This window comes from Monosiga brevicollis, genomic scaffold, assembly GCF_000002865.3.
Source record: "Monosiga brevicollis MX1 MONBRscaffold_17 genomic scaffold, whole genome shotgun sequence".
Taxonomy (NCBI): domain Eukaryota; class Choanoflagellata; order Craspedida; family Salpingoecidae; genus Monosiga; species Monosiga brevicollis.
In genome coordinates, this window is record NW_001865054.1 from 103,578 (window position 1) to 125,523 (window position 21,946).

The following is a 21,946-nucleotide window of genomic DNA, read 5'->3' on the forward strand; positions in this document are numbered from 1 at the left end:
CTTCCTGGCAGATCAAAGCGCCATGCAAAGGCGGGTGTTGTCAATAAGATCAGCAAGATCAAAGGGAGGTCATAGAACAGAACCCTTTCTGGGACTGGCCATGGCAGAGCAAGCTAAACAACTCGGGCATGAAGACGCCGACAAACCGGAGCATCAGCAGGGTCATCGAATTGAGGCACGGGCTGCGTGCGCCAATAGCGATATTTCTAACGCAGAGCAGGGGGGAAGGCAGGGAAGGTTAAGGGCCGGGGTGGCGCTGCTGGTTGGTGTCGCGCGAGGGTACCACGCACCGGTTGCTCGCGGACTGAAAGCTGGGAAATGCGTTGCTGCAAAAGCTGCATGGCTAGCTGCTGTTGCTGTGCGCTTGACAGCATTGATCTAAGACCGGAGGTTGGCAGAGTTATCGTTGTGAGGGAGAGTCATGACTGGGTGAGACACTGAGGCGGCAATTCGGAACTGACTGGGCTGCAGAATCTTCCGTGCCCGTTTCCTCAGTATCGGCCTCACTGCCTGTGGCTGTTCCCACCAGAGCAGCAGGCCAGATCATAGATGCGATAAACACGGGCGGGGTATCCATGGGCGAGGGTGGAGTGGTGAGCACACCTCGGACTGCGCGCGGCCAGCTCGGCGAGCTTCACTTCAAGGGGGCTACACACAAACCTCCAGCTGCAGTGGTTTTCTTCTTCTTCTTTTTCTTGCGCTTCTTCTTGTCAGCGGCAGCCGCTCCTGCGGTTACGACTGAATTCATGTAGCACAAGGACAGGCAAGGTTACCACAGCACGGCGTCAAGAGCACAGACCGGGATTGAAAAGCCAGGCTAATATGAGCCATGTGGGTCGCCAACGCACTTTCACCGCCGGTGGTGGCCTCGTCATCAGCCTCAGTCAGACCCGTGGGAACGGTATCGTCCTTGGTGGCCGCGGCCGCAACCTCCTCATTGACCTGCATGGCAAGCAAACATGAGGCAGCAGGCCCTCGTCATGAGCTGCTCCAAGCTGTGATCCGAGCTGGCGCACAAACACTGCCCCACTCGTGGGGCTGGTCCTTTCCTCAACCCACCACCCACCAATGCAGGGTAGGAAACAAGGAGAACGCCAACCCAGAGCAGCAGTTTCCATTCAACCCAGCTCGTCACAGTCCAGCGGTGGGCCAGTCGCGCGCCGACTCTTTTCGCTGACCTGGTTTTTTGCCTCGTCGGCCATCTTCGCGGTGGCGGAGACGGAGACGACACCCGACCGATGCAACGGTAAAACACAACATCTGTTTCTTCCTCTTGTCCTTGAAGAGGATGTACATCTGGTAGCAGACCGGGGGCCGTGAGTGGGTCGACTGTGGCTGGTGGAAATGTGAATTGTTTTGGCTGTATAAATAGGCGTCTACTCATTCCTGTCGGACGTATCCCTCTGTACCAGAACTGCTTGGTGTTGGTGTGGGAGGCACTTAAAAGGCACCAGTCGCCGAGCCCAGCATCACCACCACCACCACCACTCGTCTCATGTCGTGGTGTTGGAGGAAGAAGCACACACACACACCATCAGCGCACACACCATCCCAGCATCAGCAGGTGCCCTTAAGGGCTTGCTGGCAAAGCTACCAAAGGTCATTGCTTTCTGCTCCACATGAAAGGTGACTCTTTTACCGCAACGTGCTCGTGCTGATTCTCCTCGTCTCTCTTCTTTGTTCACACTCTTACAGCACTTCTCTGATTTCCCTCTGGTTCTCCTCAGCGTGCCGTTTCAACCCACCTCCTGTCTCTACAGAGTGAATCGCCAGCCGATCACTCTCTCAAGAAGAACGCTCTGTCTCTCCCTCTGCTCTCTCTCTCCAAAAGTGCTCCAAGGCTATTTTATCCCGCACTGGTAAGCCCTGGAGGAGGATGGAGGAAGCATTCATGGCTCTCTGCCATGGCTTGGCGGTCGATGGAAATGGCAGCTCCCATGAGTGCATTGGTTGGGCAAAGCAGGATGGCCTGTTGAGGAAAGGCTGCCCTTTTCCTCAGCTTGTCTGCTGTGCCCAATCGTGTCACTGTGCGCCGCCACCGTGAACTCACTGAAGTGCACATCGCGTGTGTGTGGGCTGCGTGATTGGCCGCGCCGTTGATATTCCATAACCACCACGCCCCAGGCCTCTGGCGCTCCAGGAAAACACATGCCTTCAGCTCATTTTCTCTGCCGCTCGCCGCCCTCGAACTGATTGCTCTAGGTGGTGGCTCTTCCTTTGTTGGCAGCTTGCACACAACCAACACCATGGTGCGGCCTTCATATCTTGTTTTCTTATGCGCGCACGCGCTCTCCTTTTTTTTTCCCCGAAGAGCTGCGGATGGCTCGTGGGCTTATGTACTCACTTGCTGCTCTTGGATCTCGGGCTGGCTCTGCAGGCTGACTACAGTGACGCCAACAAGTATGGCCTCGTCTTCAGCGTCTCCGGTCCTGGTAAGTCGCGCCAACACATCTGCTTTGCTCTTTGCCTCAAGTTATTGCCGAGCCCTGTCTTGGCTGGCAGCTGGCATGCATTCGGGAGTGCACTTGGCACGATGCCAGTCCGTCAAGACAGACATTAGCTGATGTTCTCTTGTGCCTTTTCGCATCCCTTTTCCTCCAGTCGTTATTGCCGAGCGCATGAGCGGTGCGGCCATGTACGAGCTTGTCCGTGTCGGTCGCTCGCTCCTCGTCGGTGAAATTATCCGTCTGGAAGGCGACCAGGCCACCATTCAGGTTGGTGCTCCATCTTGTCGCTGGAAGCATTGCCATTTTGTATGGTCATTTTTGTGCGGCAAGCGCCAACATTTTTTTAGGTCCACATCATGACGCTGCTGCTGCATCTGCCCCGTTCTTGTTTCCTCATGATGCGCATCGCACCTTGGCTACCGCCCCGTCCCCTTGTACTTATCAGGTGTACGAGGAAACCTCCGGTGTTACCGTTGGTGACCCCGTCATGCGCACCGGCAAGCCCCTTTCCGTCGAGCTTGGCCCTGGCATCCTCAACTCCATCTTCGATGGTATCCAGCGCCCCCTGGATGAGATTGCCACCCAGACCGAGAGCATTTACATTCCTCGGTACGCTGCTGTTCCTGGTCCCCCCTCCCATTCCGCACGTTTACGGCCCAAGGCCAGCTTCAAGCTCAGCCACTTCACTCATCACTTTTTGCCCGCCTTCTCGCGTCCGTGGCATCACAATGCACAGTGGTGTGACCGTCAACTCGCTCGATCGCACAAAGAAGTGGAAGTTCACCCCCAGCAAGGACGTGAAGGTTGGCGATGCCATCTCGGGTGGTCACATCTACGGCCACGTCTACGAAAACTCCCTCATCACGTATGTTTATAACCGCACCCCTCACCTTGATGTTGTTCAAAACACGGCCCATCAGTCACACACCCTGTGGTGTGTGTGGTGTGTGTGTGTGTATGCTCACGTTTAACCTCATGCTGGACCTCCTGCCTGTAGGGATCATCGTATCCTGACGCACCCCCGCAGCCGCGGTACTGTCACCTGGATCGCGCCCGAGGGTGAGTACACCATTGAAGATACGGTCCTCAAGACCGAGTTCATGGGCAAGGAAATGGAGCACCGCATGTTGCAAGTGTGGCCCGTCCGTCAGATGCGCCCCGTGACCGAGAAGCTGGCTGCCAACCATCCCCTCCTCACTGGCCAGCGTGTCCTGGACGCCCTCTTCCCTTGCGTCCAGGGTGGTACTACTGCCATTCCCGGTGCCTTTGGTTGCGGCAAGACTGTCATCTCCCAGTCTCTGTCCAAGTTCTCCAACTCGGACATTATCATTTACGTCGGTTGCGGCGAGCGTGGTAACGAGATGTCTGAGGTGTTGGCTGAGTTCCCCGAGCTTGAGATTGAGATTGGAGACCGCAAGGAAACCATTATGAAGCGCACGGCCCTTGTTGCCAACACTTCCAACATGCCCGTGGCTGCCCGTGAGGCCTCCATTTACACTGGTATTACCCTGTCCGAGTATTTCCGTGACCAGGGCTACAACGTGGCCATGATGGCCGACTCTACCTCGCGTTGGGCCGAGGCTCTTCGTGAGATTTCCGGTCGTCTGGCCGAGATGCCTGCCGATAGCGGTTACCCCGCCTACCTCGGTGCCCGTCTGGCCTCTTTCTACGAGCGCGCTGGCCGCGTCCAGTGCCTTGGCGTTCCCGAGCGTATCGGCTCCGTCTCCATTGTCGGTGCCGTGTCCCCTCCGGGTGGTGATTTCTCGGATCCCGTGACCTCGGCCACTCTTGGTATCGTGCAGGTCTTCTGGGGTCTCGACAAGAAGCTGGCTCAGCGCAAGCACTTTCCCTCAGTCAACTGGCTCATCTCCTACAGCAAATACATGCGTGCCCTTGACGACTTTTATGACAAGAACTTCCCCGACTTCCCCGCCCTGCGTACCACGGCCAAGGAAATTCTGCAGATGGAGGAGGATCTCTCCGAAATTGTCCAGCTCGTCGGCAAGGGCTCGCTCGCCGAGACAGACAAAATCACCCTTGAGGTGGCCAAGTTGATCAAGGACGATTTCCTTCAGCAGAACGGGTACGCCATAAACCCAATGCGTGCTCGTAATCACATTCCTCATGCCGCTTTTATGTCATCTTCCGCCTTCTCATCTCTCTTTTTGCGTGCCTTTTGCTTGTCACAAATGCAGTTTCTCGCCCTATGATCGCTACTGCCCCTTCTGGAAGACTGTGGCCATTCTGCGCAACATGGTTGCCTTCTACAACCAGGCCCGCAACGCTGTCGAGACGACCAGCAACAGCGACAAGAAGATCACCCTCTCTGTCATCAAGGAGCAGATGGGTGACATCATGTACGAGATTAGCTCCATGAAGTTCCAAAACTCGTGGGAGAAGTCACAGGAGGACATCATGAAGGTCTACGACGACCTCAGCGCTCGCATGGCCGAGAAGTTCCGCTCCCTTCTGGATTAGGTGTGCCTCGGTGCCATCGCCCCGAGCGGCGCATGTGACGCATGTAGTCGTCCGCTGGGTGAGCCGGAGCTCTCGCTGTATTAGTGTGATACGGTGTTCATGTGCACGTTTTCCTCGTTTTGTTCCTTTACTCCAAAGTTTCTCTGTCGTCGACTCCTTCCTTTTTTTTTTGTGAGTCCGACTCCCTTTTGCCCTTTTTTTTTTCCTCGTCGCACCCTATTTTCTTCTGTTCGTCCTCGCTTCGTGGAGACAAGGTGGTATAGAAGGAGGATGCGAGAAACAAATTCAGTAACCCTGACATGACACGGTGCTACAAGTCGACATGTTTGGTCAATCAACTCTAATACAAAGGCGATGAGCATACAGAAGATACTTCAGAAGAGTTTAGAGGAGAGGTAAAGCTAGACACACCAAAACAACAAAACATCACTTCATATTCATGGAAAAGCCCACTCAAAAGTGGAATTGGGAGTCTTCAACCAAGCCTCGATCGCGGCGTAGCTGCCCTCAGGGTCATACGACCAGGATGTGGACCAACGAAGGGTTGCTAGGTATGCTTTGAACTTGTCCTCGTCATTGAAGGACGCGCGCAATAGCGCAAACGAATCTGGCATCAAAGAAAGACGAGCAGTCATTCAGATCACGAGACGGTTCAGTCCACGAGGGCACAGCAGGCATCGAGGCTCCATCAGATCGAGTGTAGCATACCTTTGTTGTAGCTCTCAGCTGTGGATGCAATGCTGGGGTAATCCCAGTAGCTGCGAAGCTCGGCATCGAGCTCCGCCACCAGGGAAGGATTGGAGGGCGCCAGATCATTCATCTCGAGTGGGTCCTCGCGCATGTTGAACAAGCGAGGTGCCACCTCCTTGCCACTGCCAAAGGTCACATACTTGTAGTCATCCTTGCCTATTGTGCACAAAGGGCACGAAAAATTGACAAGCAACCTTTCGTTCAGGAGATGCCGGAAAATCACGTTGTTGGGTCCCTCTTGTCAAATGAGCAAGGGGGCACGTACGAATCATAAACCAGCTGAGGTGAATCTCGTCACCGTGAAATTGGCTCAAGGCTACATTCGGGCGGCCTGCGTCAACACCCGTCCGAAGGATCGGCACCAGCGAACGGCCTTCCAGTTGAACTTCGGCCGGTGCCGTGATCTGCAAGGCCGAGAAACGGCGTAGGCAATTGCAAACATGTTCGTGAGCACTTGTCGCGAATTGCGGCCCAGCTACCTGCGAGCGTGGTGTGTACGCACATTCGCCAGTTCCAGGAAAGTAGGGAAGAAGTCGAGGTGGGAGGTGAGGTTCTCATATGTCACATTTGCTTGAACCGTTGGGCCCGTGACAATCAAGGGCACGCGGGCCGAGGGATCGTAGTATGTCATCTATATATTGGGTAGGAAAAGAGGGGTAAGCAAGGTGTGCACGCCGCGCAATGCACCAACACCAAGAGTTGGCGCATCCTTTGTTGCACCTACCTTGTAATACTGTTGATGCTCCATGTTCATGTCACCGTGGTCCGACGTCACAAAGATCTGCGCGCCGCACAAGCCAATGGCGAGGGTGCACGTAAGGGCAGCGCTTTGGAGTGCTGTATACATTCAAGCACAGCCAACGTGACCATGATCATGAGTGCTGCGAGTGCATGATTCGTTTCGTACATAGGTGTTGTCAGCTTCGCCCGATGCCTCCACTGCATCCAGGACGACGCCCAGAATGGCATCATATCTGGTAGGCCACGATAAACAAGCACAAAGCAGCATAACATCAATGTCCCAAGGTTGCAAAACGGTGCGACTGGATCAAGACAAGTTCCGAGACGCACTCGGCAATCATCCCATAGTAATGCTGGCGAACACTCTTGATAAAGGCAGGGTCGTGCGTGAGGTTGGCCATGTTCTTCTTCATGGTGGCTTGAAAGTCCTCTGGATGCAGTTGATCGAGTGGAATCCACTCGGGGACGGTCACCTTGTCCATATCAACTTGATCAAGCCAGTAGGGGCTGCTCACATAATCTAGACAGGGCGAGGCAGACCGGGGAAACCATCTCCCGTGAGGGGCCCGCTTTCTAAGGACACAGGCTTGTCGAGTAGGGCTCAGACGTCTGCGGGATTGAGAGAGCACGACAAACCTGGATGCACAATATCAAAGCCAACGTATGCTAGCCACGGCTCGTCGTGAGTGGCAGCATCAGCAATGAATTTGGCGGTCTGGTTGGCGTGGTTCCAATCAGAGACGTGGACAACCTGCACAGAGCAGAAAGAAAAATGAAGACACAGCCCTCATGGCAAGAGCTGTGTGAGCAAATAGGGGTACTAACGCACCTTGGAGACATTGACCGTTCGCACAAGCGGCCCTGTCTCGTCATACCAACCAGCACTGCCGTTCTGCAGGGTAAAGGGAAAGTTCACTTTATTGGTCCAAGCCGTCACGCGGGCGTCGACCGTGTGGCCACCGGCTGTGAAATCTGTTTTGCCAAAGATGCCCACATTGTAGCCACCCTTGTGTAAGACGTCGCTGTATTTAAGGTCGTAATTCTACGCAGCATAATTACAGCACAGGGGTAGCAAACAGGTTGGTCGCATCAAGGTCAGAGCAGCAGAAATGTCAATAACCCTGCTCAGCCAGCGGATTTTCAGGCCAGGTGAGCCAAAGGAGCCGGTCGGACCTCGGGCAAGCCTTCGTAGTTGTTCCAAGCACCCGTCACAAACAAGCCAGTGGAAGGATTGGTTTGCTGATGGGGGATGTGGTGGATCTAATGTGTAAACAGAGATAGGTGAGTAAGATGGCGCTCAGCGCAGCATCGAGCGAGGACATGCACAGGGCGGGAATGACAAGACCTACGTGACGGCCCGACCAAGTCGAAGTTCGGCTGGGACAGCATACAGGGGCTGGCATCCGGGAGGAAAAACGCGGATTGACGGCGCACATGATAGTGATATGAGTTCATGACATGGGCTGGTACCTGTTGAGACGGGCGGGCGATTGCATCGATTCATTCATTGACCTTGAACATATTGCTGGTTGAACGTGGTGCCTTGCTCCATCAAACGCTAGAGGCCATCATGCATCGGAATTAAGGGAGGGCACACGGTAAGCCATACTTGCCCCACGACAGGCATCACGGCATGGGTCGAGGCTCTATTCAGGCCATTGGGATACATACGCGCAAGTTAGGCAGTGGCATTGGAGCCTTCTCTGGATTCTTGGCAAAGTAAGCCTTGGCATCGGTGCTCTCATCAATGACGAACAAGATGTTTGGCTGCTTGGCGGTGCCCAGTGTAGCACACACGAGCAAACTGGCAGCAACGATGAGCAGCGAGCCGCCACGGATGGGATTGCCCATCACATGCATGGCTGCCAGTTCTGAGCCAACAAGACCGATCGTTGTTGTTGATGTTTTCAAGCTCGCTTGCAAGTCAAAGTCAACGGATGTAAAATACAGAGGTCTTTACAACTTGAGCGCGACATCTCAACGGATGTCAGAAAAAAGTTGACAATTCTTTCCCGCCAAAGTTGAGCTGTGCCCTTTTTTTTTTTTTTTTTTTTTTTTTTTTTTGCGGAGGGGGACAGGGATGAGTGGTGGCGGCTGGTGTCGCTCATGTGGTACTTGAGGTCGAGACTGGGTGGAGCCCGTCGTGATGGCCAATGTTCCTCAGCAGTCAGATTTTCATCAAGACCCGTTTGGGCAAGACCCGTTTGGACAGGACCCATTTGCGGTGTCTGACGCGCCTGCCATTGACTTGGAGTCGACCCAGTTTTTGGCACAATTAAACCTGGCGCCACCACCTCGACTGCAACATGCTGCTTGGGCCGGTGCAAGGTCCGATGGTCCATTGAGCCCGACTGCGTCTGTTTCAACGACAGCCCCAGCTGATGTCCGTCGCTTGGCTCCCATCGATTTGGAGGCTCAGTTGCAGCGACGTAAGCACTCCACCCCTTCCTGGCGCTACGTGGTCAATGACCACGTCGGATCGCTCTGCGCGACATAATCCTCTATGATGCCCCGCTTTGACGTGTTGTAGACCGAATGCCGCGCGCTACTCGGCCAGGCCGGCACATGACGCGTGAACTTGCCCTTGGTGCGTGATGGGTCCGGGTAGCATGCGGGGACAGCACTCACCGTTGGTCATGGTGCATGGCTCACCGTTTTTTTTATCTTGAAATGCAGGTTATAGTGGTGGCGCACACACTGCTGACCGCGCAAATGCTAGGAAGCACTCGGCAGACGACGCGTTTAGTGAGCAGCTTGACGATAGCAGTGAATTTGAACGTCTCCTTGCAGAGCCCCACGCGTTGGGGGGAGGCCAAGGTGGATACGAGACGGATCAAGAGGCCTGGTCAGACGACGCTGCGAGTAGTGTCGACGTGGATAGCGATAGCAGCGATGGGCGGGATGAGGGGTCGTCATCACGCCTAGCTGACTTGTGGCGCCGCTCATGTGGCACTTGCTGCGGGCGCCGCCGGCGAGATAAGTCCCGAAGCGCGCGTTTGTACGAGTCAGTCAAGACCCAGCGGCAAGCACGCGATGGCCACCCTCTCATCAGCAACGATCCTGAGACAGATTCAGACGCTTGAAGCTAGCAGTAACAGTCTGTGAAACGGCTTGGCCCTCATTCGAGTCCGCTTTGATCAATCGTGGGCTACCACAGCACCAGGGCGCAAGCGCAGCACACGCCACCGTCACAAATAACTCATGTGACGGTTTTCTAAAAAAAAAAAACTTGTTTGAGTTGTGCCATGTCGGGCAATAAGGCATGGCGTTGTTGTTTGAGAGAAGTCTGACCAGATCCGAAACTTAGCTACCATCAATTAAAGAATCGTACCGGAAATGCACGTTTACACAACAAAGTAGGGCACAAGTACCCAATCCGACGGGAGGTCACAGAGAACGAACAAAGATGCTGCTGGAGATATAAGTCCTTGACATGAGCACCAGCAGCCGACGACTATGGTCAGAGACCCGAGTGAGTTCAAGCAGAAACACGGGCGGAAAGTTTAGTCTACAGGGACACGACACGCGTGTCAATGGTTTGTTCAATGGCTTGGGCCTCGTCGCCCGAGAGCTCGGCGAGATATGCGCGAAATCGTGTGAGTGGGGATGGCAGACCGTCCATGCGCTCGTGCCACCGCTCAACTAGTTGACTGGCTGCCTCCATTGTTCGGCGTTGCATACTTCTCAACTCGCCTAGCATGAGGCCGTCCTCATCCGCCTCAACGTCGTCCATCTCAATCTCTGGAGCAAGCTGAAGCGAGGACTCTTCCGTTGGCAAGGGCGATGCGGTGACGCTGTGATCACCGGACACAGAGCGGCGCAAAGCGCGAGCTTTGCTCAAGCTGGCCGTTTTAAAATTGCGGTACAGCACATTGGAGCGGTGCTGCGACAAAAAGTCATCGACGGCACCCATGCAGTCCTGACTCACGGTCGTAGGCAGCAGCGTGGACTGCGGTACTTGATCAACAAACTCATCCACCTCAAAGCCACGCCAGCCACCGAGCCAGTATCGCAGCGACATTTCATTGATTGGTCCACCATAATTCCAAGTTCGAATGTTGTACAGTCCATCCGTGACGTCGCCGGTCGAGCTACCCTCCCCGGCTTCGGAGTCTAGGTCCAGGCTCAGACTGTGGCGTGACGGTAGTGATTGACTACGCCGATGTCGTGTGGGCGGCCGAGTTGGGGTCAAGCGGCCAGTCGCATGCTCGGGATACTCGTGCGCCTGCTTGCGACTGCGCTCTTGGGCGTCTGGCTCGGACTTGATCCGCTCCTGACTTGTGTTGATGGTGCTCGTTCGGCTGGTGCGGTCGCGCGATGGTTTGGGTGGCATGGGTCGCATGTAGCCTGCGCGTTAAGGAGAAGAAGAGTGGTGGTGAGTTGGATGGGACTATGCATAAAAAGAGATGAGGTGGGTGTTGAATTGGTATGCGCCCAAAGGTTGTTGAAAACTGCACAATTGACCCTGTCCCGTAGGTGAGCACGGGATGAGACCATGGCCTGGTCGGCATGACGTACCAGCTGCGGGATCGAGGCGCAGGCGGGGTGGTAGTGGGGCGTCGGCCGGTAAGTTGCGTTGCGTTCTAGGTTCAACATCGAGCGCACAGAAAAGAACGCGTCGAGCATGTGAGATACGGCTCGCGGCAACAGGTTTGGACTGGCTGCTCCTTTGGTGTCGGCGGGCATTTTCTTACCGGTATTTGCCATATCGGCGAGTGCCATTGCGCAGTTCCTTCATGAAAGCGGGAATGGCGAATTTGCCAACGTAATTGACAAACCAGGCAGGAATAGAACCTTCTGGGTTTTCCCACGCGCTACCGTCATAATCATCCAGCCATGCAGAAACGGGGGTGGGGTGGCCGTGTAAATTTGCCCATCACTCTCAGAAATACAGGCGGGATGATGTTCAAAGAAAGCTTGGCTGAGCTTGTTGCTTGTTGCCTCGCGCATCAAAACAGAAGATGGGAGGTACTGACCTCACATACATACGCGGGTTGAGAGGGTCGTCGGGCTGCTCTTCGAGGACCATGCATTGCAAAGTGTCTTTGACACGCACGCGGCCTCGCTTGACACGTACATCGGCAAAGTCTTCGCCGCTCATCATGACCACGTAGGCTCGGCTGCCATTGGGTAGAGCCACGTAGCGAGATTCACGGTACACGACATAGTCGCGGTCACTGAGTGGGAAAGGAAACTTGGTCACGCACTGGACAGGTCCAGGCTCTCCGTAGACAAAGTCGACGTCTATGTGGGGTTGAAGGATTGTAGACATGAGCTGGCGACCAACGTGAAGGCTTGGCACTCGGCTCTTAGCCTAAGCATGAGTGCTACAAAGTAGGAGACACAAGCCCAGCAAATTCGGGCAGAGAAGCATGATGCTAGGCGGGATACCATAGGTAAATTGGGAGATTTCTTCCATGAAGCGCATGTCGAGGTAGGCGTCATGGAACAGCTTGGGATTGATGTCAGTAAAAGTTCCCACCGCCTGATGCAAAACAACGCGTAAGGCGATGCGTGGCAAGTTCTAAAAGGCTGCTGTGCGCGCATCCTGTGCGCTGACCACAAACGTACAGTGTACTCGTACAGGGATTGTCCGGCGCGCTTGCGGCGGTAGACATCGCATTCTGAAGAAGCATGACAAAGAGGGTCATGTTTGTGAGCCAAGGATGAGTGACTAGGTCGTAAAACATGCTACAGAGCACCAACGCACCGCCCACAGTGAGGGTGTATTCCCAGCCATCAATACAAGCTTCAAGGTCTCGACTGCGAATGAAGAGGTCGATAAAGTCCTGGTCACAGAAATGCAAAAGCTTGTGACCAGCCTCGTCAAAGACCGGGGCATCGTTCCCCTTGGTCAAAGAGGCGTGGGAGGCGGTGGATGAGTTGGATGCTGCGCGACTGCGTGTTGGCGGACTTTGGGACAATTGTTCAGCGCCGACACTTTGTGCCGTCACGGGGGCGGCCATGTTGCTGTGAGGGCTCGCTTGTGAGCGGAAGAACGGAGTGGGAGGAGGCAACAGGTGCAAAGCTGAGCTTGCGGGAGCAAAGCGTGGCTAAGTAATGCCGCAGCAGCGGGAGGAGCCTTGTGCAACCACGACCATGGCGAGCAGGCTCCACGCCCGCCTGTAAACAATTGTTATTGTCCGGGGGGTATGAGTTGCACGAACGTCGGCTCTTTGGCAACTTTGATTGGACGGCCGCTCGTCAAAGGAAGGTGGGAGAAGCAAATCCCCCGCTCGGCCAGTGATCAAAAGCTGCCCTTAAAAAAAAGGCCAGCACCCCGAGCAGCACCGCGGTAAGAAGTCAGGGGTCACTCACGCCGCCAAAAGACGCAGAGGCAATAGCAAACGCACAGAGAGAGAGAGAGAGAGAGAGAGAGAGAGAGAGAGAGAGAGAGAGAGAGAGAGAGAGAGAGAGAGAGAGAGAGAGAGAGAGAGAGAGAGAGAGAGAGAGAGAGCGAGAGAGGCTTTTGGAACAGCAAAATAACACACACACACACACATACACAGTGGTGGAGGCGTTTTTGCTGGCAAACAGAGTCAATTGGCTTGAGGATCTAAGAGGGGGTGTTGGTGCGCGCACACACACGTACACACACATTATGACCAAGTGGCCAGCACGACCGATCCTTCCCCCACCGTCCATGGACATGCGCCGCCGCACCGCAGGGGGCGCTGCCATCGACTGGGTACGCCGACGGAGCTCGATATCGTCACTGCATTCGCCAATCGATACAACACACACACACACACACACACACACACACACACACACACACACACACACACACACACACACACACACACGTTGACAGTCATAACTTCAGTGTGTGTGTGTGTGTGTGTGTGTGTCTTTCTCTCCTCTTTTCTATTTTTTTTTTTTGTCTTGGCTCTTTGACAGGGCTGGGGCGGGGTATTTTTTAGATAGCCGGCTCCATCAGCCTTGTGCTTGGCGCGAGTCGTTGGATTGGGTGTTGAAGGTGTAGGGAAAGCATTGTGTTGGAGTAGCCATTGACTTGTGCTGTGCTCAAGGCAGTTACGCGCAACACGTCTCGATCAAGCATGGCCGAGTAGGTTGCGTCGCATCCGCCTGTTCGCCCTCACGTGCTCCAGGTAGCATCGTCCGATGGGGCCAGTGCCGCTCACGACTCTTCTGCGCATGTGAATGATTCAAAGAAACAGGACTCACGCAACGCCCTCGGGCTGGCATTGGACCATGCCCGAAAACTCGGCCACAAAGCTGCACATTTACAACAGCTGCACTCGCCGCAAGGTCTGGACACTGCTCTTCGCGCAACACACGAACACGGAATTGAAATTCAAAAACAGCTTGCTGCTTGGGGGCAGCGTTGATCCCAAGCACCAATCGAGGCTTGACCAACGACTTGTCTTGCGTAGGATGCCTTTGTGCCTCGTCATTCGGACCAGGTCTTTTGGTATTCCTGTGGCCCCACCGTTTACGACGCGTCTCATATGGGCCATGCACGGTTGGTGGTCGCATCAGCGCTTCCTTCAAGATCTCAAAAATCTGCGCGATAGCGCGTGCTTGTCTCCGCAACGCAGTGTTATCATCTTCCATCATCTCACGCTGCCTCACTCTGCCTCGCTTGGCTTCTGGTTGGTCTTGGGCTGGTCTCGTCTCTAAACCGCTGGCTCCAGCTCTTACATCACTTTTGACATTTTGCGTCGCGTGATGACTGACTACTTTGGCTACGACGTCAAGTTTGTCATGAACATCACCGACATTGATGATAAGGTAGCGCAGCGAGCGTGTCTGAAAGTACTGGCCCTTTTCCACGATCTGGTTTTCACTTGCGTGGGCCATTTCGTTGTTTCTTCCTAGATTATTGTGCGCGCGCGACAGCAGTATCTCTACGACCAATATGTGGCTAGCCATGCCAACGAGTCGGTCGAGGCCGACGTCCGCGCTGCTCTGGGTGCGCTGTTCTCTCTGTGACACGCATTTTGCAAAACTAGTCACCTCTCTCACATGCAGGTGGTCCCTTGCCTATCCCAGCCGTTTATGTGGCCAAGCAGGAAAAGTCAGAGGAACCTGCGCTCAAGGCCATGATGCAGAAGACCATTGACGCTGTCGAAGCCCTGCTGGCGGCCGGCTCCGCCACTGAAAATGCGGTAGGCTCCTCAGCCCTCCCGTGCCCTCAACTTGCACGACCTGCGCCAGTGCACACTTGTAAATCATATCGTGCATGGATCATGAATGTATTCGTCTTGAATCGCATCAGGACTTGCTAGCAGCTGCCCGTGATCCTCTGAGCTTGTTTTTGGACAAGCAGCACGGCTCCACTGTGGAGGATCACGCCATCTTTGCGCGCCTGACCCAGCATTGGGAGGCGGAGTACTTTGCTGATATGGCAGCTCTCAACGTGAGTTTGACTGACCTGTGCTTCTCAGTCCAAAGCTGATTGCTTACAACTTTGTGATTGTTGTATAACCTTGCAGGTTCGTCCACCCACCGTGCTGACGCGTGTGACCGAGTACGTCGAAGAGATTGTCACATTTATCGAGCAAATCATTAGCAACGGCTATGCCTATGCCTCCAATGGCTCGGTCTACTTTGATTCTCCGCGCTACGCCGCCAGCGATGCCCATGACTACCCCAAATTGGTGCCCGAGGCCTCCCAAGACGTGGCCAGCCTGGCTGATGCCGAGGGTTCTCTGAGTAGCAGCGACAACGAGAAGCGCAGCCCCTATGACTTTGCTCTGTGGAAGGCCAGCAAGCCTGGCGAGCCAGCCTGGGATTCACCGTGGGGCAAGGTTGGTTGGCTGTCTGGTCTTTGCTCCTTTCAAAAGACACCCGAGGCACTCCCCTTGAAAAATGCGCAACAGGGCCAAAATGGTTCAGCGAAAGGAGTGGCGCGGGTATCATGAGACCTGCATGCATCATCGATGTGTGATTTTCTCAATCATCGCTCACTTGCAATGCCATGGCAGGGTCGGCCGGGTTGGCACATTGAATGCAGTGCCATGTGCCACGCGGCATTTGGTGACAAGATTGACATTCATTCCGGTGGCATCGACCTCTGCTTCCCGCATCACGACAACGAGATTGCCCAGTCTGAGGTGGGCTGTTTTCCTTGCTCCTTGAGCTAGACTTTGGCCATGATCCGCGAGTGCTGGCTTCTTGTGCTCTGGTTTTTACGAACGTTGTGTCGTCTCAGGCGTTTTACGACCAAGGCCAATGGTGCAATTATTTTTGCCACAGTGGCCACTTGACCATCGAGGGCTTGAAAATGTCCAAGTCACTCAAAAACTTTATCACCATCAAGGTGCGACACTTGTGCTCATCATCAAGAGCTCTTCAGAACCTCACTTTGTCAGAGGGGATACGCTTTTGTGACAACCGAAACTGATTGCCTTTTGCGCTTGTTTATGGGGTGTATAGGACGCCTTGAAAAAGCACAACGCGACTCAAATTCGCCTCACGTTTTTGACTCATGGTTGGAACTCTACCCTCGATTACAGTGAGGCTGGCATGGTCGAGGCCACCGTGCTCGAAAAGCAGTTCAAGGTGGGTCGTCTGCCCAGTTGCAACAAGTAATCGGGGGTTTCTCCTAGACACTCGTCTTGGCTGACTGGTCATTGGATTGATGATGTTTCAGGAATTCTTCTACACGGTCAATGCCTTGGTGCGCCGCGATGAGGGCCAGCCTTTCCGTGACATGACGGAGAATGACAAGGGCCTGTTGCAAACGTGAGCCGTTCATCCTTACTTGCTCAACTGCGTTCACGATGGCAAATTGAATTGTCTGATCTGCTATTGTCCCTGGCGCGCAGGTTTGGCGTTCATCGTCAGCGGTTGCATGAAGCCCTCTGTGATAACTTTGATACGGTCCGTGCCATTGCAGTGTGTCTGCAGAGCTAGTTTGCAACATCCAGTTCTCTCAACCTCATTTCGGGATTTAATGTTGCCTGTTTATCTCCTTCCCGCCCTTCGGCGCAATAGGCGACCGCCATTGCTGCTATGCGCTCACTTATGACCGAGGCCAACAAGTATGTCAGCACTGAAGAGGCGGAGAAGCGCCAACCACATACCCAGCTCTTGCGCCAGGTACAAACGTCAGCGACCTAGTGCCCTTGGTCCTTTCCTTTTGGCGGGATGATGGGGTGTGCACCTCTTCATTGCTTGAACTTGTTACTGGTTGATGACAGCTCATCGCAGCGCATCTTGAATGTTCCATTGTTGACTGTACACTCGCCAGGTTGGCCTCTATTTGACGAAGATTCTGAAGGTCTTCGGCGTCATCGGGGCCAACGGTGCGGAGGAAATTGGTTTTCCAACGCAAACAGCCCTCGATGACTCGCAAGCCCAGGCGCAAAAGGCTCAGTTGAAGGAGGTGCGTTTCATTTGTTTCCGCTCAGCCTGTTGCCATGCTTGAGAAACGTGAGTAGCTCACACCCCACCACCTTTCGTACAGATTGTGGACAATTTTGGTGAACAAGTCAAGGCCATGGCCGCCCAGAGTGAGAACGAGGAGCTTCAGAAGAAGTATGCCGAGATTCTCGAGCAAGCCAACGCTATTGCCTGGGGTTGAGATAAGCTTTTTGCAGTTCCGCGGAAAGCTCTGCTGGGGCTAGTTCAAGTTTGATATCAATTCACACAATGTACGGCGATCGCTCATAATTGAGCTGAAAAATGAGAAGCCTTTGAAGGCATGCAAGAGCTACAACGTGCAGTTACTTGTGGGCGACAAACATCAATCACATGGCTTAAGAAATCAAACCGTATTCTGTTGTTGCAGCAACTCCTTCACCATGTTCCCCAAGCGGTCATGGAGAGGTTGTGAGAACTCCTTCCGCTCCTCAAACATGGCTTTGCCATCTTTCCAGACCATGCTTTCGATTGGGCAGACGGCATCGGAGAAGGAGGAGCTGCCGCCTTGGTTCAAGGCCGTTATGATGGGCAGCTCAACACCGTGAACCTTAAAAGGGATGTCGATACCATTGGTGTCAAAGTTTTTAGTCGTCGTAAAAAGGTGCAATGAAGTGTCTTTGCACAGCTCACTGATGATGTGGGCAGCGTAATACACTGTACCATAACTCTGCAGCTGGTCGACCAAAACGACGTGGTCAAACCCACTCAAAAAGGCTTCCATCGACTCGCTGCTTTCCACTTGCTTCTCAAGTTCGCATCTCCACTTTTCGATCACTGGAGACATCACACGCTCATCAAAATTCTTTTTGTACTCGTTCCGTCGAGCTTCCTGGGCCTGTGAGTAAAAGTCGACCTTGTTGGAACTGAACTTGCTTTGACCAGAGAAAGGCAGGTAAATGGTCTGGAGAGTGCCTGAGCAGAGTTGGCATGTTTTGGAAAGCCAATAAGGGCTAGATCCCGTCGAAATGAGCAACACAGAGCCGTTTGGCAGGCTTTCAAGCAAGCTGTTGGCTCCAGATTGGAAGTGTTTCGCAGCACCTTCGAGCTTCAATCTATTGGCTTCACAGTCGCGTTTCCATGTCTGAACCAAATCGGGCAGTTGTTTCAAGTGCTTCAATAAATCTTCGCGATCATACTGATTCAATTTGCTCAAATCAGCTTGTGGCACGAGCCTCATAGCAGTTGCCAGCTTCTCAAGCAGTGCTGGCCAGGCAGTGGGCGTTGACGTCTCGTCCCGCCAGCCCTCAAGCTGGAGTTGCCGAAAACCATAGCGCACGCCCTGCACTGCTTGACAGGCCGTGCTGAAATGGACGAGTTCAAGCAAGTCTCTCGGCAGTTGCTCGAGTAAATCGGTCACCTGCGTTGCGATCTGATTGACATTGCTTTGGTCGTTGTCCGCCATTTTGACGAAGTGATGAAAAATGCGCTTGCTTGAGTGAATGTTTGGAGGAATAGAGTTCGAGATTTCACGCAGCACCAAACTAGGTTTTGGTGAAGTTTGAGATTGTTTTGTATCGCTCACAGAGTTCGTGTGTTCTTGACCGTTTTCTTCTTTTCGATGCTCAAAACCCAGCTCTTCAAAGTCGTAGGGTGTTTTTGGCTTGTTTGCGCGAGAGACCGCTGTTAATAGGAATTATGACTGCACATGATGATATCACGTCAACATGTTCCTCTATTCCTGTCACTCGGACTTAAACCAAATCTACGCGCGAGCGGGGGCTGGCACTAGGCGTTTCTCGCAAGACTGGTGTGCGAGCATTTCTGACGTGGCGGGCCACTTCCTCTACACCGTGATCGTTGCTCATGGCACTATCGCGTCTGCCACGCTGCGAGACGTGGTCGCCTGGATGCTCGTCCGCCGATTCGGTCACGACAGCACTGTCTGTCATGCGCGCTCCGTCCGGGGCTGAATTGAGCATGGACGAGTTCTCCCGGGCGCCAGGCGGGATGTTGAGCTGCTCGCGACTGGCTCCTAGCTCCCGTTCGCCTGGCATGGCCAAAAGGCTCAGGTTTGAGGAGGCGGGTCGCAAACGAAAGTCATCATCAACCCGACTTCTGGCGTCCTCGTGCGCTGCTCCAGTCAACGAATGACCGTCGTGCGCACGGCTGGGTGTCGTGCCCCCTTCAGCGGAGGTTGCGACAGGCTTTGGTGGACTGGGCGATGCGCCAGACCGGCTGTTGTCGATGGGAGGGTCGTGGGAGGCGGGTGGGGCGGTGGCGCTCGCTACGGGTGGGGGTGCCACGGCTTGTGCAGCGGCTGGTGGCGCCAAGGTCCGGGTCTGATGGATTCGGCAAAACAAAAGCAGGGTGAGTGGGACACAAGGCACGCACGACCTGTACTGCGGGAGCAGCAAGACATACCGTCACAGTCTGGGCTGCTTTGCTCTTAAATTCTTGGAAGTAGGCGTGTACTTGATATTCACAGCTGGAAGCCGGTTCACGCCAGCGCACGAGGGTCGGCTTTCGCGGGCCCAGCAACGCCACTAAAAAAGCAGCAAGCGAAGAAGCGTCAAACATGGATCAAATCAATGGCAAGAGAGTTATCGATGTCTTCGTTTGAAAGTGCTGCGGCGTTCCAATTCCAGTTGGCCCCAATCGCCTTGCGGCCAAGTACAACTGCGCGTACATACTTAGATTTCGCTGCAGCCAGCTGCCCCGCGCATAGGGACTGGTGTCATTCAGATCAAATTTGAATGTCTCATTGGTAGACATGCCAATGCTGATGAGAAACTCTGGATACAACGGGCATGTATCAGGTTAGATTGCCAGCAAGGTCAAAGTCCCAGCCGACACGGGCTCAGGCACAAGGTGGGGCAAGCGTGGTGGGGGCCGTGCGTACCATGAAAGCCAACCATGCCACCCAGCGAGAGCATGAGCAGGAACATCAGAACAATAATGATGGCCAAATAGGGCTGAGCACGAAGTGCGCTTCCAAACGTATCTGCGATTCAATATCCAAAAAGTCATCAAGTGCGGCTATCACTGCGGCGACGGCGAGCTTTTCGATCCCGAGAATCTATCCGGGGCCGAGCTTGCCACGTTGAAGCGGTTGCCTTGGTCTGCCCGGAAACACGGCTTACCTTTCTCATCAATCAGGGCCACAAGGTGACAGATGGAGCAGACAAAAATATAGACAATGCTGGCAAATGCCGAGAGAAGAAAAGAAAAGAAGAAGCGATAGTTGCGCTCTCTAGTAAAGGCCGTGCGGCATGTGGCGGGACAGATTGAGACAGCGGAAAGCTCTCGACGAAGCCGTTCCCGCAGGCCAAAAACACATACCCAATTGTTTGGCTGGTCCATGGGCAGTAGTGATCAAAAACCACTGTGCGCATCAAGGGCAGCATTGAGACATCAAGGGCACGTTGAAGCAGCCAGGCGAGCAGAGGGGCGGTATGACATACAAACGCAGTTGTTGGTTTGACTGCAATGATTGGATCGAGGCTGCTTGACAGTATGGCAGGTAAAGCAGTGGTTGAGCTCCACTTGCTGCAGCAAAGCGTGGAAAGCAGAGGCAGAACCGATCAGGACAGGCTCGGGCAGTAACAGACACATCAAGCTGGTGTAGTGGGCGTTGCGCCGAGTTGGCCTCGATGTTCGCCACATTCGCGAGCAGGCGCACAAGTCCAAGAGGCCGTCAAAACTTGGCCAAAGATGGATGGAATCTGAAAATTCTCACCTGTCCCTGAACTGTGATGGATTGGGTGCGGGGTGCACTCATATTGCCGCGGTGACGCGCTTCGTCAAAATGGAAAGTCGCCAAATGACCACGATTCCGACATTTGAGAGCACGTTCAAGCTGCATGATAATTCAGAGAGCAGAGCAAGCAAGCATTGAGTCATTGGAGCACACATACCAGCATGCAGCGCTTCATCTTCATCGCGAGTGGCGCGGGGAATGATCCCTGGCGGCAGGAAGGTGACAGAGGTGAGTTGGATTTTAAAGTCGGCAGCTGCTGCTGTGAGTGCCATGCCAAGTCAAGAAGATGGCGGCGCATATAAAAAACAAAGAAGGAAACGGACAAGAAGAAATTCCCGAAAAAAGGCCAAGCACAGCATGGCTGCTTACCTGGATCCGTCAGGTAAACCCACAGCAGATTGGAAACAGTGAGATACTGTAGGTAAATGAGAACGAGAATAACGGCAGGCGAAACCTCATTCCAAAAGTATGGTCCACTATCGGTGACGCCGAGGGACAAAACGAGCGAACGAGGCAAGTCGTGAGGGCGTGCGATGGGGCTTGCTAGTGCTGTGCTGGCGATAAACCCTGGCAAGATGCAGTGATCAGCACTCGGGCATTTAGGTTGAGCAGACAACGCTACCTGAAGCCATAGAAGAGGGCGGGTGGTCCTAAAATCAAGAAGAAAACAAAGGCAATGACACCGTGGTTAACGCCGGAAATGCAGCGTCCATCACACCAAATTTTGCTTTTGCCAGTGTACAGCTGTGTGTCACAGGGGGTGTGGCGAAGGTCCGTGAGCGCATTCAGGGGAAAAAAGAAAGCCATCGAGTGCGTGCAGGCGTACCTCCCACACTTTTTTGGCACCAGCTTGCGTGTGTGCAGAGTCCTGCTCAAGTGACACGGCAGTCTGAGGCAGCTGGCTCGGCGCCATCATAGCTTGGGAATGAGGTCCGATATTGATTGAAAATGCTCCGCCCTTCCCAGCAACTCAGCTAGGGTGAGGGCCAGATGCAGATGGCGTCACGCCTCCTCAACCAGGACGGAAAAAGAGCCCTCAGTTGGGCTTTGGGGCTTTTTGCTCAAGAATTCCGGTCAGGCCTCTGGCTGTCAAGATGGGGCCAGTTTCGTTTCAGCTTTCTTGAGATCTTATGGCTCTGGCTTGGCTCTGGCTTGTGCACATCCGGTGGCACGACTGTTGGCCTGTGTGTAAAATCACGCACGCTGCTCAACTGCAGGATCACGAGAATGCCACCGAGTCCAGGGAAACGACAAAGCCACGCACGACTCTTCCAACTTCAACAGCCAAGCCGATGCCTATCGCTGTCGCCTCGAGTCCAGCCCGATCAAGTCGAACAACGTCCCGCTGCCACCACCACCAGCCTCAACCACAACCAGCAGCAACAGCAGCAGCAGCAGCAGCACATGCGTCTCGAAGAAAGAGAGAGAGAGAGGGAGAGAA

General features: G+C 54.1%; 7 protein-coding genes across 7 annotated transcripts in view; 2 read left to right on the forward strand and 5 right to left on the reverse strand.

The window, feature by feature from the left end:
- Positions 1-948, reverse strand: part of MONBRDRAFT_33195 (uncharacterized protein) — a 2,937-nt gene extending 1,989 nt beyond the window's left edge. Inside the window, exons 1-5 of the mRNA XM_001747505.1 lie at positions 849-948; positions 661-738; positions 462-516; positions 291-378; positions 146-206 (exon numbers count right to left, since the gene is read on the reverse strand). Coding sequence (XP_001747557.1) covers positions 146-166 — 21 coding nt within the window. The 5' untranslated portion in view covers positions 167-206; positions 291-378; positions 462-516; positions 661-738; positions 849-948. The remainder of the gene's footprint in view (positions 1-145; positions 207-290; positions 379-461; positions 517-660; positions 739-848) is intronic.
- A 1,256-nt stretch (positions 949-2,204) lies between these two features.
- MONBRDRAFT_37827 (uncharacterized protein) lies at positions 2,205-5,227 on the forward strand. Its single transcript, XM_001747420.1, has 7 exons — positions 2,205-2,249; positions 2,378-2,432; positions 2,602-2,714; positions 2,893-3,056; positions 3,184-3,312; positions 3,445-4,530; positions 4,643-5,227. The coding sequence occupies exons 1-7, from the start codon at positions 2,247-2,249 to the stop codon at positions 4,923-4,925; spliced, it is 1,833 nt and encodes a 610-aa protein (XP_001747472.1). The 5' UTR covers positions 2,205-2,246; the 3' UTR covers positions 4,926-5,227.
- Positions 5,228-5,362: 135 nt separating this feature from the next.
- MONBRDRAFT_27030 (uncharacterized protein) lies at positions 5,363-8,267 on the reverse strand (the record flags this gene model as incomplete). The annotated part of the gene is made up of 11 exons (XM_001747506.1): positions 5,363-5,532; positions 5,634-5,831; positions 6,174-6,306; positions 6,400-6,456; positions 6,583-6,649; positions 6,747-6,936; positions 7,053-7,167; positions 7,246-7,458; positions 7,590-7,676; positions 7,779-7,886; positions 8,088-8,267. The coding sequence occupies 11 exons, from the start codon at positions 8,265-8,267 to the stop codon at positions 5,363-5,365; spliced, it is 1,518 nt and encodes a 505-aa protein (XP_001747558.1).
- A 1,657-nt stretch (positions 8,268-9,924) lies between these two features.
- MONBRDRAFT_33197 (uncharacterized protein) lies at positions 9,925-13,234 on the reverse strand (the record flags this gene model as incomplete). Its single annotated transcript, XM_001747507.1, has 9 exons — positions 9,925-10,763; positions 10,935-10,999; positions 11,111-11,230; positions 11,393-11,660; positions 11,808-11,901; positions 11,988-12,040; positions 12,127-12,469; positions 12,735-12,972; positions 13,080-13,234. The coding sequence occupies 9 exons, from the start codon at positions 13,232-13,234 to the stop codon at positions 9,925-9,927; spliced, it is 2,175 nt and encodes a 724-aa protein (XP_001747559.1).
- An 874-nt stretch (positions 13,235-14,108) lies between these two features.
- MONBRDRAFT_37829 (uncharacterized protein) lies at positions 14,109-17,072 on the forward strand (the record flags this gene model as incomplete). The annotated part of the gene is made up of 13 exons (XM_001747421.1): positions 14,109-14,171; positions 14,259-14,352; positions 14,433-14,548; positions 14,659-14,799; positions 14,876-15,190; positions 15,368-15,496; positions 15,595-15,702; positions 15,819-15,944; positions 16,036-16,127; positions 16,211-16,265; positions 16,380-16,484; positions 16,636-16,770; positions 16,852-17,072. The coding sequence occupies 13 exons, from the start codon at positions 14,109-14,111 to the stop codon at positions 16,966-16,968; spliced, it is 1,596 nt and encodes a 531-aa protein (XP_001747473.1). The 3' UTR covers positions 16,969-17,072.
- Positions 17,073-17,151: 79 nt separating this feature from the next.
- On the reverse strand, positions 17,152-18,210 carry MONBRDRAFT_9748 (uncharacterized protein; the record flags this gene model as incomplete). Its single annotated transcript, XM_001747508.1, has 1 exon — positions 17,152-18,210. The coding sequence occupies one exon, from the start codon at positions 18,208-18,210 to the stop codon at positions 17,152-17,154; it is 1,059 nt and encodes a 352-aa protein (XP_001747560.1).
- A 289-nt stretch (positions 18,211-18,499) lies between these two features.
- Positions 18,500-21,312, reverse strand: MONBRDRAFT_27033 (uncharacterized protein; the record flags this gene model as incomplete). The annotated part of the gene is made up of 11 exons (XM_001747509.1): positions 18,500-19,087; positions 19,170-19,291; positions 19,439-19,540; positions 19,648-19,749; positions 19,889-19,998; positions 20,088-20,130; positions 20,210-20,294; positions 20,485-20,543; positions 20,663-20,764; positions 20,875-20,981; positions 21,128-21,312. The coding sequence occupies 11 exons, from the start codon at positions 21,310-21,312 to the stop codon at positions 18,500-18,502; spliced, it is 1,605 nt and encodes a 534-aa protein (XP_001747561.1).
- Positions 21,313-21,946: the final 634 nt, after the last annotated feature.